The sequence below is a fragment of the Sinohyriopsis cumingii genome, chromosome 12 (genome assembly GCF_028554795.1).
Source record: "Sinohyriopsis cumingii isolate HCF-2022 chromosome 12, ASM2855479v2, whole genome shotgun sequence".
Taxonomy (NCBI): domain Eukaryota; kingdom Metazoa; phylum Mollusca; class Bivalvia; order Unionida; family Unionidae; genus Sinohyriopsis; species Sinohyriopsis cumingii.
Genome location: NC_142972.1, coordinates 17,652,755 through 17,666,399, shown reverse-complemented (window position 1 = coordinate 17,666,399; position 13,645 = coordinate 17,652,755). Strand labels below are relative to the sequence as shown.

The following is a 13,645-nucleotide window of genomic DNA, read 5'->3' as shown; positions in this document are numbered from 1 at the left end:
CAGAATTTTTAACATATATTTCTGTACTTCATCGCTGTTTTATATTCTCGCTCTTTTTGTCTCTGATTCTGTCACTGCATTTACCATATATATTAGGACACTATAAAATTATTTTGTTCCTGTTCCAGAACTTATAGTGACACTTTTTTTACCTAGGTCATATGTCCCAAGACTTAAGAAATGAAATAAATTTGTATTGAATTTATGCCCCCACTACTCCACGTTGAAATAAAATAGATGAAATAAGCACTTATTTCATCTATTAAAGAATAAAATATGTAGCGTAGGCTTCCATACTGTAGTGTGTATCGCTTAAGTCTGATAACACAGGACTCATTGTTCATTGACATGAACATTGAGAAACCAATCGTGTTTGGTTGTGCTCAGAGGTTTGAATATGTTATCTGACTGAAAACTGGATCCAACAAATAACAAATGAGAGAGAAATAATCAGTTGATATTTTGAAGACAACTTTCATTCATGCATGACACGGTGTTAGGTATAAAATAACCAAAACTGAGTTATATCCAGGTCAACTATATGACAGTATCTCACAAATAAAAATCATTATTTAACAACACATTCACTTGAGTGCAAGTGAGAATCTTTTCACTAGCACGGGTTACAAAAGTATCATTAAAGCAAGTTGCTGTGTATACTATTACCTGCATATGACAAAGCTTGTTTGAATTATAACTACAGCTGCAAAGCAGATAGAAGCCCAGGTGGTGAATAAACACAACTGGCAGAGAGCAGCAAACTCATTCTTTGAACTTGCTGACAGGACATCAAAGACAAAAGTTATTTTTATTACAAAGCAAGCCAACCTCAAAAGCCAACTTTGGACAATTTGAAGCTGTTTTTTTCTGTTTTTTTAAAGGATATCAATACGAAAATTATTTTATTGCACAGCAAGCCGACCTCAAGCCGATTTAAAAAAAAAAATTGTATATACAAAGATGGTCAAGATATGGCAGCTAACTTTGGTTCCTTTTCACCAGCATTCACAGGAATTGTGAAAATAAATTGAAAGAATGCAAATTTTAAAGTGACACAATATATTGCTTCATGCATGGACATCGATGACCCAGCATGGCCAAGATATGGAGAAGATAAAATCATTTGATGAATTTGTGAAGGCCAGAAGAGAAGCAGATGATTTCGCAAATGAGATGGAAATTGTCAACTGATATCTTGAAGACAACTGCCATTTATGCATGACATGGTGTTAGGTGCAAAATAACCAAGATTGAATTATAGCCAGGTCATCTATATGACAGTATCTCACAAATAAAATTTTTTATTTGAAAATACAGTCACTTGAGTGCAAGTGATAATCTTTTCACTAGCACAGTTTACAAAAAAGCAAGTTATTGATGTGTACACTATTTACCTACAAACTTCAAGGCCCATTTGTATTAATTATAGCTACAGATACCAAGCACATAGCCAGGTAGTGAATAAACACAATTGACAGCGAGCAGTAAACTCATTCTTTGAACTTACTGACAGGACATCGAAGAGAAAGGTAATTTTATTACAATGCAAGTTGACTTTGGATACTTTGAAACTGGTTTTTCATTTTTTTAAAGGATATTCAAAGGTTATTTTATTGCAAAGCATGCCGACTCCAGAAGCTGACTTCGATCTTATTCCTAGATGGACTGATGATAAGATTGGGGTCGTAAGTGTGAGAATTAGCATGACTGGTGCAGATTTGAAAAATCTGATTTTAGTCCTTGCAGTTTTCGTTTCAAGTGATGTGTTTTTTCTAACAAAAATTTTTCATGGTATGAGAAAGCTAACAAAAATATTCATGCACAAAAAGAAAGGATCATTCATGTGCAGGAAAATTGTTGTGTTGATGAGATAATGCTGCTGTGGATTAAACAGTTTTGTCTCAAATACAGTTTTATATTTTTTAAAATAAAATTTTAGTTGGAGTGCATTTTACGATGTGTAATTTTCAAATGATTTAAAAGGTGTCCCACAACTTGTGATTTAAAAAAACAGTGTGTCCCAGAACATACAGTGCATAATAAAATTACTTTCAAAATTAATTTATGGTGTCCCAACAAATATGGTGTCCCAACATATATGGTAAATACAGTATTTCTCTTTCATGCTGCAACATTTGCATCCTCAGACTCTTTCACTATTTCTTCATATTTAGTTATCTCTCATCTTGACTACCTTTTAATCTGATGGGATATATTTAAAAGTAAGCATCCTCCATAAATATGGCAGGACATAAAGCAATCAGCTTATTTATCTAGCCTATATGTACATATGTATGTGTTGCAATTCTTTTCTATGCAGCTACTCCAGAATCAACTTAGCTTGCTTCACTGAAGTAGAGGGGGACATATTGTACTATCATTGGAATCAGAGACTACATGTGAACAGGCTGATTCCATCTCAGCCATTCCTTGATCCTGGGCAACAGTTCAGTGTTGGTGTCATAGCACCTACACTGAGGGAGTTGGGGGGGGGGGACTAAGAGGTTATCTTTGCAGACATGCATTATTTGTACATTCTTAGTGCATTTTTGTGTTAAACACAAGTTTTCTAAAGCCTGTATGCATACCGTTATACCTAGACCCAAGAAACTTGTTTGGGGGAATGCATCTTGATGATTACTATTTTTACAAATGTTTTGAGTATGTAAGCCACTCTACTAAAAACATGACAACATTGGGGTTGTTTTACCAGCACAGTTAGTCCATTCTTTTCTTGAATCTGGGAGCCATGTAGCTCACTTGGTAGAGCATCAGACTTGTAATACAATGGTCAGCCTGGGTCAGCTGACTAGATGTTTCCTTGAGAAAGGCACTTGGCTTCTATTTCCTTAGCATCATGCAGCCAGTAATGTGTTAAAAGTGCTGTTAAAATGAACCCAAAAAAATAAAATTGTTTCTTTCTTTGTCATTTTCTTGTTCAGCTTATGTGTCGGTATGTGTTGTGGGCTTTATATGTAGTCAATCTCTATTTCTCTTTCCTCTTTCCCCTCCCTCTTTTTTTGTTTGGGTCTCTCTGACCCACACGAATAAATAAATTCCTTTATCTTACCAGGCACTGTGGAGTCCCTGACCCATCCTGGGCAGAGCTTCATCACTTTGTTTGGTTTTTCAATACCCAGCTGAGAGACTTTGAAAAGTCTAGTTTTTGCAGTGCCACTGTGGCGGAAGATCTTCCAGGTTTCTCCAAGTTTGTGTTGAGGTTCCTGATCCAGATGTCAAGGGTATTATCATTTTACAGATCAAGAGTTTACCCACCTTTTTGATCTATTGAAAACTTTTTACTAATCAATTGTTATTTTTTTAAACTCTATACCAGCATTATGTGTATTTGTTTGATATGAGTGTTTAAGATACAGTATTGACAATTGCAAGATTATATCCTCATGCAAAGAGTTTCCTTTGCATATGTAACTTTGCAAATTATTGTGTGAAAAAGTGCCCTCTTGCAAATGAATAATGAGACATTGATCCAGGATTTTTATTTTCTGAAAGGTTTGATTTGAAATTTTCAATTAGAGCAAATAGAGCAAATCACAGTGATGAGGTTGTATTGTAATCAGAGATGAGTTGTTTTGTAATCAGAGATGAGATTGTATTGTAATCAGAGATATGGTTGTATTGTGCTCATCCTATAGTAGGCATACATACCTGACTCGTGCATACCACCTAAAGGGTGAATTTGGTGCAGAGTGCATACCTTGCCAGTATCTGCTGACCGTGGAATACATTCTTGTTGAATGCATCAGCTTCTGCTTTTTCACACATAAATTTTTTAATGCAGACTGCATGAAGAAACTGTATTGTGACATTTTGACAAATATAACAAATCTTAACCATATGGTTCTGGTTTTTTATGTGTTACTTTTATATTTTATTTCAGAGATTCATTACAGAAATCTAACATCTTTATGTTTTTTATTATATCTTGTTATTTTCCAGTTTGTTACACAATTCATTTTTACATTTTTTAAAGTATACCTTTAGTTGGCACAATTAAGCAGCTATTGTTTTGTATACATACATCATTCACCACTACATTCTGGCTTATCTGTCTAGACGATGATAGCTTCACAAGCAGATTTTGATAACAGTAATACAAACAACTTCATCTCTGATTAATTCATTATTATAGTGCCTCTACTTTGATAACAATTTCTAAAAAAAATTGTTTTTATGTCTTTTATACCCATTCACATTAGGTAGGTTGGTAGGTGGATGATTTTATGGTATGTCAGCACAATACTGGTTATTTTGTTCCAGTTAAAAGTTAAAATTTTAAATTGTGAGAAGATTAAAAGTTCAAATCATATCAACTTGATTGATAAACTTTAATCAGGAAATGGGACAACATTTCATTGTCAAGCTCAATTTAGTCTGTATTTTCTGCATATATTACAATGGCTATTGGATATTAGTAAAAATGAAGTAGAGATGAGCAATGTAATCATTGAGTAATCTGTTTTTTTTTAAAAGGACTTCTCCACAAGGTCCTTGTTGATGAGTGAGGAGTCACCAGCTACCATGATGGAGGTGGAGGAGGAGGAGGGGATGGAGGACAGTGATGAAGAGGGAGAAGAAGGTCTGGCACAGTACCAGATGAGAAGAACATGGGAAAGCAGGTGAGTCATGTGTCATATTGAAAGGCAATTACAAGTCTGGTAGGTAAAATTACCAACATAGAAAAGTAATTGTAAGCTTAGTGGGTAAAATAGTGGCCATAAAGGTTATTAAAGATGTAATTATCATTGTTAATTAAGTCAGAGAATAGTTTTTGATTGTTAAAATGGTCACATAGACTTAATATTTATGCCCTCACAGTCATAATAGCAGATGCATGTAGCATTAAGCCATCGTGTACATTCACACATTTTATACATATTATGTACTTCCTAAATTTCTTAAAACTCTTCTTGCATGTTTCATATTGTTCTATGGTGATGCTATAATGTAGCTTTATGGTGTTAAATGTAGATGATGTTTATGATGTTGCTTGTCGTCTGTGTGGCAGGCACTATTGACATATGCTAATATGTGCACATCATTCTATTATGATTGTCTGAAATGCTTTTAGCTCATCTGGCTGTAAGACCAATTATGATTGTCTGAAATGTTTTTAGCTCATCTGGCTGTAAGACCAATTATGATTGTCTGAAATGTTTTTAGCTCATCGGGCTGTAAGACCAATTATGATTGTCTGAAATGTTTTTAGCTCATCGGGCTGTAAGACCAATTATGATTGTCTGAAATGTTTTTAGCTCATCTGGCTGTAAGACCAATTATGATTGTCTGAAATGTTTTTAGCTCATCGGGCTGTAAGACCAATTATGATTGTCTGAAATGTTTTTAGCTCATCTGGCTGTAAGACCAATTATGATTGTCTGAAATGTTTTTAGCTCATCTGGCTGTAAGACCAATTGAGGTTATAGTGTGATCCTTTGTCTTTCATGTGCATATATTCACAAATACTGTTAGATATAAAAAAGATGTGTGTTTTGGGTCAGCTGACCATACCCGTTTTTTTTCATGGCACTTTTTCTCCAATGGTAAAAACAAACATCACATTATATTTGAAAGTAAATGACCTGCATATCCTGATTTTAAAACCTCTGCAATAGGAAACACTTTTTGTTTGGCCTTATTCACTGCATCTGAATGCCACTTAACAGAATCTGATCAAATTTGACAGAAAGCATGACGGAATGAAGGTCCTCAAAATTTGTTCAAATGATGCCAGTGTGCCATCAGATATGGTGGCCATGACAAAAATAGAAACATTATTCAAATGACTCCTTCTTAAAAGCTAATCAACAAAGTTTTGTAGAAAGCGTCCTGGCGTGAAGGTTGTTCATTTTGCTTATATGATGCTGATTCACCATCAAAATGGTTGCTGTTATTCCAAATAGAAAAAAAACTATTTGAAGGCTTTTTTTCATAAACCACCAAAAGGAATTTGATCAAATTTGACAGCAAGCATTCTAGCATAGGTGGATTTCAATTTTTATAAATGATGCTGATCTACCAACAGATGTGGCCATCATTACTAAAATAAAATCTTTAACATTTCAGAATCTGGTCATCATAATTGACCGAATTTGTAAATAATACTGCAACAGTATTTGAGCAAATGTGACAGAATGCTACCTGCATTCTCAAAATCTACTTGACAGGAATTTGACCAGATTTGACAGAAAGCATGTTGGCAATAAGGGTTTTAAGATTTTATAAATGATGTCAATCTCCCATCCAATATGGCTGCTGCTAGTAAAATTAGAAAAACCTGCCTAATCACAACAGAAGTTGTATTCAATAACAGATAGTATATATATTTTGGCTGACCCAGGTTTGTATTGTAGCAACATTACAGGTAAATGTCCAGAATATTTTTGTATATACAAAATACACAATCTCCCTCCAGTAGGATTATTTTGGCATTTGCAAACAATGTGTCCACTCAACAGAATTTGACCAAATTTAGCGGAAAGTACCATGGCATGAATGGTCTCGGATTTCTACAAATGATCGGTTTCCATCATCAAATAGGATACCATTACTAATATTAGAAAATCGAAAAACACCTTTTTATTTTTAAAAAAACTACTAAAAATAATTGACCCACTTTGGCAGAGGGAAATCTGGCATAAAAAGGCCTTTCAATATTAGACTGATGATGCTGATGTGCCAATATATATGGATGAAGATGAAAAAAGGGGCATTTGGCTTTATTTTGACCAATTTGATTTTGATTTTAAGTCCTCCGTGTCATTATTTAGTGGAGTTAAGACCCCTGACTGCACATGCTCCTAACCTTTGACCTCTGCAGTTTAAGTCTGCTAATAGTTTGCAACAAGATTTTGTATGCAGCTTTATATTAATAAGACCCCAGATGAGATCAAATCCAGCAAGCTGTCTCAATGTTTAAAGGACTTGTGATCCCAGATCTGCCATCTTTCCCAGTTTTTGGTTTCCACAGCATACATTCACTAAGAAATGTTGTAATCAGTTAAATTTGGTATTCAACTTTGTATTGATCAGACATCATAGATTTGATTTCCAGCATTCCATGCCATCATTTAGAGGACTTATAATTACTGATTGCCTGTTCTTCCATTTATTGGTTTCGACAACATGACTTCAATTGTTTGATTTCAACCAAATTTTATATCTAGCTTTATTATGGTGAGACCTAGGATGTTTTTAGTTTTCAGCCTTCAGTGTCATCATCTAGATGGGATAGTCCCCTGATTTCCTTTCTAATTATTGTGTTTCCATGGCATTACTTTTCAAAGAATTATAGGATTTCAGCCATATTTATATTCAGCTTTATATTGACAAGACCCCAAAAATAATTTGGATTTCAATTTACCTAATTATTTAAAGCAGTTATGACCTGTGATTGGTAGTCCTGCTAAACTTTGGTTTTCATGGCATTACCTATGACTATTAGATTTTAGCATAACCTGTGGTATGTAGTGTTATATTAATTATAACTCTGAATGGTGTTCTGTTCAGACTCTTTGTCATCATTTTGAAGAGTGAAGATTTGAAATTGCCAATATTCCTAGCTTTGAATTTATAATATAATTTCTGTTTAAGTCATTTTAGGTTATATTTTAAATCCTTTAATTCAATGGTTGTACTATAGTAAAAGTGCATGTACTCTTTTGTAGTAAGAATTCATTGATGACAAGTCCGATCACTAAGGTGAAATCAACAACTAAGTAGGTAAAGAATGTCATGTACATTTGAATGGGGGTCATGTAAACAATGTGTGTAATTTATAGTGCATGCTTTAGCACAGGGGTCTCAGACTTAAACCACCATGAGGGCCGCATGAGGGCATTTTTGATGGCCCAAGGGGTGCGAAACCTTTGTTATCTCTCATGATGCCTTGTGACACCAGTCATTTTGCGGGCCACAGGATACGGCTTGGCAGGCAAGTGTTTGATACCCTTGCTCTAGCATTTGCTTGGTTCAGTAAGATTTAAAGGTCAGAATAGGACTGTTTGTGTATGTTGATGACCAAGCTATATAGAAAATACTGTTATTCAGGTTCTGTTTATTTGAAACAAACGGATATATATAATGACCTACATACCACTTATTTTATTCTTGTTCAGTTATGCTAGTGTTCATAATAGTCGTTAACAGGAAAGAGTGATTTCTAATTACATGCTGGTTATAGCTGAGTGGATATAATTAATTTATATAGTCAGTACTTTGGGATTATCAGATTCAAATTCAAGGACATGAAAAGTCAATTAATTTCATCGGATTATGTGAAACTTTCCATTACTTTAGTCATATCCTATGTTCACGAGATTACATTGAATTTAAAGCATTTGGTATAATAATTGTGTTAAATTTGGTGGTGTTATCATGGTAACACAAAGGCACTTGAGAAACTTCATTTTGAATAACTTGTAACAATTTCCAGATTAGTGAGAAATTAATAGTACAATTTAGGATTATTAGGATTACATTATAGGAATTCATACACTGTAAGTTATTTTTAATTCTTTCTCTTTGTTTGATTTTATATTTTATTTAAATAAATTTATATTTCGGAAACTTGAATACTTGTTGGGGTCTTATCCGATCCTGCTACTGAAGTTGAGGCCCCTAGATGTAGTACCCCTGTTTTACTTTGCTAGGGATTTTAAGGTTTCAGCCAACATCTGCATCATTATGTACTGGAGCTATTATTCCTCATTTCCAGTCCTCCATAACATTGGTTTCCTCACTATTATTTTACCAAGGATTCATAGATTTATACTAAATTTGATATGCAAATTTATATTTGATGGGCTCTGCAATGAGTTTGATTTCATATGTGAGCTTAAAGCTGCTAAATTTGCACAAAATTTCTAAACATGTAGGTGGTTTACACTTAGCTTTTTCTCCAATCCACCCATTAGACCTTGTGAACAGCAAGCTGCTTTTAAAATGTACATACTTTGTCTTTCTCAATTAGTTGTTTTTATTTACTACACATCCTTGCCACTTATTACAGCAAGATTCAGTATACTCTGTAAGATAGGTCTTTATTGAATGTAGATTCTATCTTACAGTTCAGGTAAAAACATCTCAATGATATTGTTTCCTAATGCTTCATACATGCACATGATGTAAAGAAAAAACCCAAATAAGTTGAACCCAGATGTAATGTGTCGACACGCCAGTGGGATGCTTTTGTATGATAGTATGACTATGATACAGTGACTAAGAAAGTGTGAATTGGCTATAAATTTGAAATCTGCTTTAAAATAAATGCTTTTATTAACAAACGTGTTTCTCAAAGGTAAATTATGTTGTTTAAATATAATTGTATCAACATCATCAGCAAATCAACCTTTGTGTAAACATGCAGTACAATACATTCTTTTGAACTTTATTTTACTTGTGATGCAACATTCAATTTGAAATTCATACATACTATAAGAAAAGAATTGACAGAAATATCCTACCAACAGTCCACTTCATCAAAAAAAGTGGAATATATTATTTAACTGGAATCTGTAGTTCCTGTGTCACCTACAGTTACCTGCATGTTCATTAACATGTTTACCGACTATGTAAACATTTACAGGCATAAACTAAACTAAGCATTAACATTTGTAAACATTGCATCCTTAGCCAGCATTCAAACATCATTAGAGTGATGTCACCAATTACTTATTTTTTCAAACCTTGATTGATCGTTGGATTTCAGTGACTGTAATATACAGGATAATATTCATAAACTCATGCATGAGTTTATTGCCAGCATATTACATCTTTATTTTGAGAAGCTTCATGTGTGTCAGTGGTTCTTACCAGGGTTTTTAGGGGTTCTTCCTCCACCAGTTATACTGGCCACCATGTGTAGCCTATCTTGCACTGAAAAATAGCATTAAATCCAATACAGTGTTTTTGTTTGTTTTTTATAGCTGTGGCCACTAATCATTGGATGCACCCACATTTATTTTCACAAATGTTCTCTTGTGAGGAATTGCTGAGTAAATTTGAGCATGTAAGACCCTTTGTGATGTTTTGCTAATAGGTGTATTTGGTAAAATGGTAAGCGTAAAATGTTAACTCTATGAGGCCTCATAAGCTTATTTATAAAATGGTTATGTTCACATTAATTATTATAAATTTTGCCTTTATAAGATTATGTGAAATAGGTTACAAATGATTATGTAAATTTAGCTGTTTAAAGTGTACATTTTCAAGGATGATGATAAACTTTCTTGGTTAAAGGGTTGATATTGAACTGAAACTTTCTATGCTGGGCGCATGGATCGTGCATTATTAAGGACACTTGCTTAACTCTGCCAAAGATCTAGGTTTGACTTCTGATGATGCAGAATAGAATAGCTACTGAAAGAAAAGATAATATTGTTAGTTTTCTTTGTTAAATCATAAAATACTGAATTTTATGATGACTTTGAAACTCATGTTTTTAGAGGAGTTGAATTCGAAGCCTTGTTGATAGAAATGGTCTATATATTGATTTGATTCATATATAGATAATAAAAACTTTGATTCATATTTACTTTCTAACACAGGTACATTGTTTCTGATGATTTTCTTCTGTTTCCATTCACAGCCCTCATCCATATCTCTTTTTTAATCCTGATGGACACACTATCACATTCCTGGGGTTTAACATTGAACGCAAGACAGGAAATCTGATAGATCAGCAAACCGAACAAGTGCTTGAGACAGCCATCATGCCCCAAATTCTGTATGAAAGTCTGGTTCGCAACAGGGTACCTATTCAGGAGAATTTTGATTCTCTCCCAAGGTTTGTAAGATGCTTAATGTTTTTTTAATATTCAAAGTATATTTTACTTTAGTTTGTGTTCTCTTTGTGTCTTATATCTTTTATTTGTATTATGCAGTGTTTTACAGTTTCTTATGCTGAAGTTGATATTGTTTGTCAGAGATTACATGCTTCTGTATTGTACTTACTTTCCAAGGAATTTGATATCAGTAGCAAACTTGTTCATAGAATGTTGGAGTTTGTTTAGTTGTTTGTAGCTCACCTGCTTATGCAAAGACCAAGTGAGCATAATGGGCCTGCATCTGGTGTGCACTTTTAATCCATTAACAAAAATGCTTGTGTCCACTCTGGAGGTCATATTTCTGATCTGATTTTGATCAGACTATGAGTAATGTGTATAGCAACAAAATCATGGACAAGTTCAATAATGAGCGAGATCCACACATATCAACCCCTTGCCTCATAGTGTGCATGGTTTTGCAGGCAGCTGATATACATGTACCAAAACCACACAGTGCCTTGACCCATACAAAATTTTCTACATGGATTGGATATGGAATCCATATGTACTTTTACAGAAATATCCATATGGACATTTTTATTCTATAGCTGAAGCACTCTTATGGATTTCAGTGTATCCATATGGAAATGTTATGGATTCCTTACATACTTCGTATGGAAAATCCTGTGGAATATGCAAATTAGTCCATGAGATCAGTAGATTGTCTACATGAATAAAATTAAAATTCCATATGGAATTTGGCAATAATCCATATGGAATTTCTGATTAATCCATATGGAATTTGGCAATACTCCATATGAAATTTGTGAATCATCCATATGGAATTTGGAAATGGTCCATATGGAATTCATAAATATTTCATATGGAATTTGGTAATAGTCCATCCCATACGGAATTTTCCAGGCATACTTAAAGCTGATTTCAGACAGGTTTTTTAAGCGCTTTCTGCATAAACCATAACAAATCTGCTTCAGATTTCTATTAAACTGCCTATTGATTCTTAGACATTATTTGGAATCAATGATAAATATTCACATTAATTTTAAACTGGATTATTTTGAAAGACATTATCAAATAAGACTTAGGTTTTTCTTGTCCTCATTTTCTTTCATTGCATACAAAACCTAATCCTTGATGGCATCACTTAAGTCTTTTTCATTTTACTGAAAAGTTTGGTGAGATTTCACAAATATTTCAACCAAAACTTTCATTGAAAATGTGGTGAGACTTCACGAAAATTTCAAAGAAATATTTGTAAGGTTTCACAAAATATTTGACTAAAACTTTTGTGAGACTCCACTAAAATTTTGATCATTATATTGTATTTTACTGAAGTTACAGTAATTTTTCAGACATTTTAGAAGGTTTGAAATAAATAATAGATATGAATTAAACAGGACTTTATTAACCAAGGTACCGCTCCGGTGGCCTAGTGGTTAGAGCATCCGCCTCGGATGTGGGAGGTCGTGGGTTCGATCCCCGGCCGAGTCATACCAGAGACTTAAAAAATGGTACTAACAGCTGCCTCGCTTGGCATTCAGCATTAAGAGGTTAGTGTTAGGACTGGTCGGCCTGGTGTCAGTATAATGTGACTGGGTGGGACATCATGTTACATGTCTGCGGCATGATGCCCCAGTGCTAGACATCACTATAAACTGCCACACTGCAGACATCGTAGCGATATGACTAAAAAATTGTTAAAGCTGCGTTAAAAATAAAAATCACATCACATCACATTAACAAAGGTGATATTAAGTGTGCATGAAAACAAATATACAGATGTAATTATATGACATCCAAGGCAAGAGATATAGGAGTTAATAATAATAATAATAACAATAATAAAGACTTTATTTAGAGAAGGTAACTCAGTTAGTTACAGAACTATTCTACCTTGAGTCCTTCTATCTGTTATGTACAATATATACAGTATCTACGACATGATGTGAAAAACATGGCTTGACACTAAATAATTGATTTTACAAATCAAAGTTTCAAGCCTGGAACATATGCACAGCCATCTGTGAACACATAAACATATATTAAATAGCAAATATTAATCTGCATTGAAAAATTCAGCTGTGAAAATAATGCAGAATTACAGAAAAGCACCCATTTGAGACATGAAAAGAAGAAATGCTGGAAGCCTGCCATGTCACTTGTAATGCAGACTTGATTTTTGATTAATGTACAAACTATGATGCTGTTGTGGTCTCTTGAATTAGTCCTTGTTCCATAAGCAGCCGTGACAAACATTTATCATGATATAATGACTCTTTTTTTACACTGAATTCTAACACACCTAGAATATTTTGATAATATACACAATAATGCCTCACGATATTTAAAGATGATTATACGTTTGGGCCAAGAACATTCTCTGCAAGATATGATTATCTATGATAGACATGGGTATTCAGCAACAATTCCCACCAGTGATCTATACGTTGTCCCACCTTAAATTCATTCTGGAAGTTAATCAGTTTTGAGTTGTATAACTTTGAAATCATCCTGGTTCAATTCCTTGTCCTATTTAGCATGTTATCCACTATGGTAAAGCTCTTTATGGCACAATAAGCAAAGTGCTAGTCCTGGCGTTCAGTTTTCATACAGAATTTTACCAATTACATTCCCATTGACTTTGCATTCAAGCCGCACAATTTTCAAATGGTTATTCAATCTCGTATCATGCTTGAAAATTCAAATCACCATGTTTAGCAAGCATGCTCATTCCCATCAGTTTCCATTACGCAATGATTCATTGGGCAAGTACAAAATTTTGACCAATCAGAAAGCTCTTCACAGTGATGATCTTTTAAATAATAAACAGAACAAAT

The 13,645-nt window shown here is 33.9% G+C and overlaps 1 protein-coding gene across 1 annotated transcript in view; it reads left to right on the top strand.

Annotated features, from left to right (window-relative positions):
- The window catches only part of LOC149786038 (E3 ubiquitin-protein ligase rnf213-alpha-like), a 269,011-nt gene that overhangs the window by 56,702 nt on the left and 198,664 nt on the right, over positions 1 to 13,645 (top strand). The window contains exons 17-19 of the mRNA XM_089978107.1: positions 3,074 to 3,242; positions 4,495 to 4,640; positions 10,610 to 10,807. Coding sequence (XP_089834233.1) covers positions 3,074 to 3,242; positions 4,495 to 4,640; positions 10,610 to 10,807 — 513 coding nt within the window. The remainder of the gene's footprint in view (positions 1 to 3,073; positions 3,243 to 4,494; positions 4,641 to 10,609; positions 10,808 to 13,645) is intronic.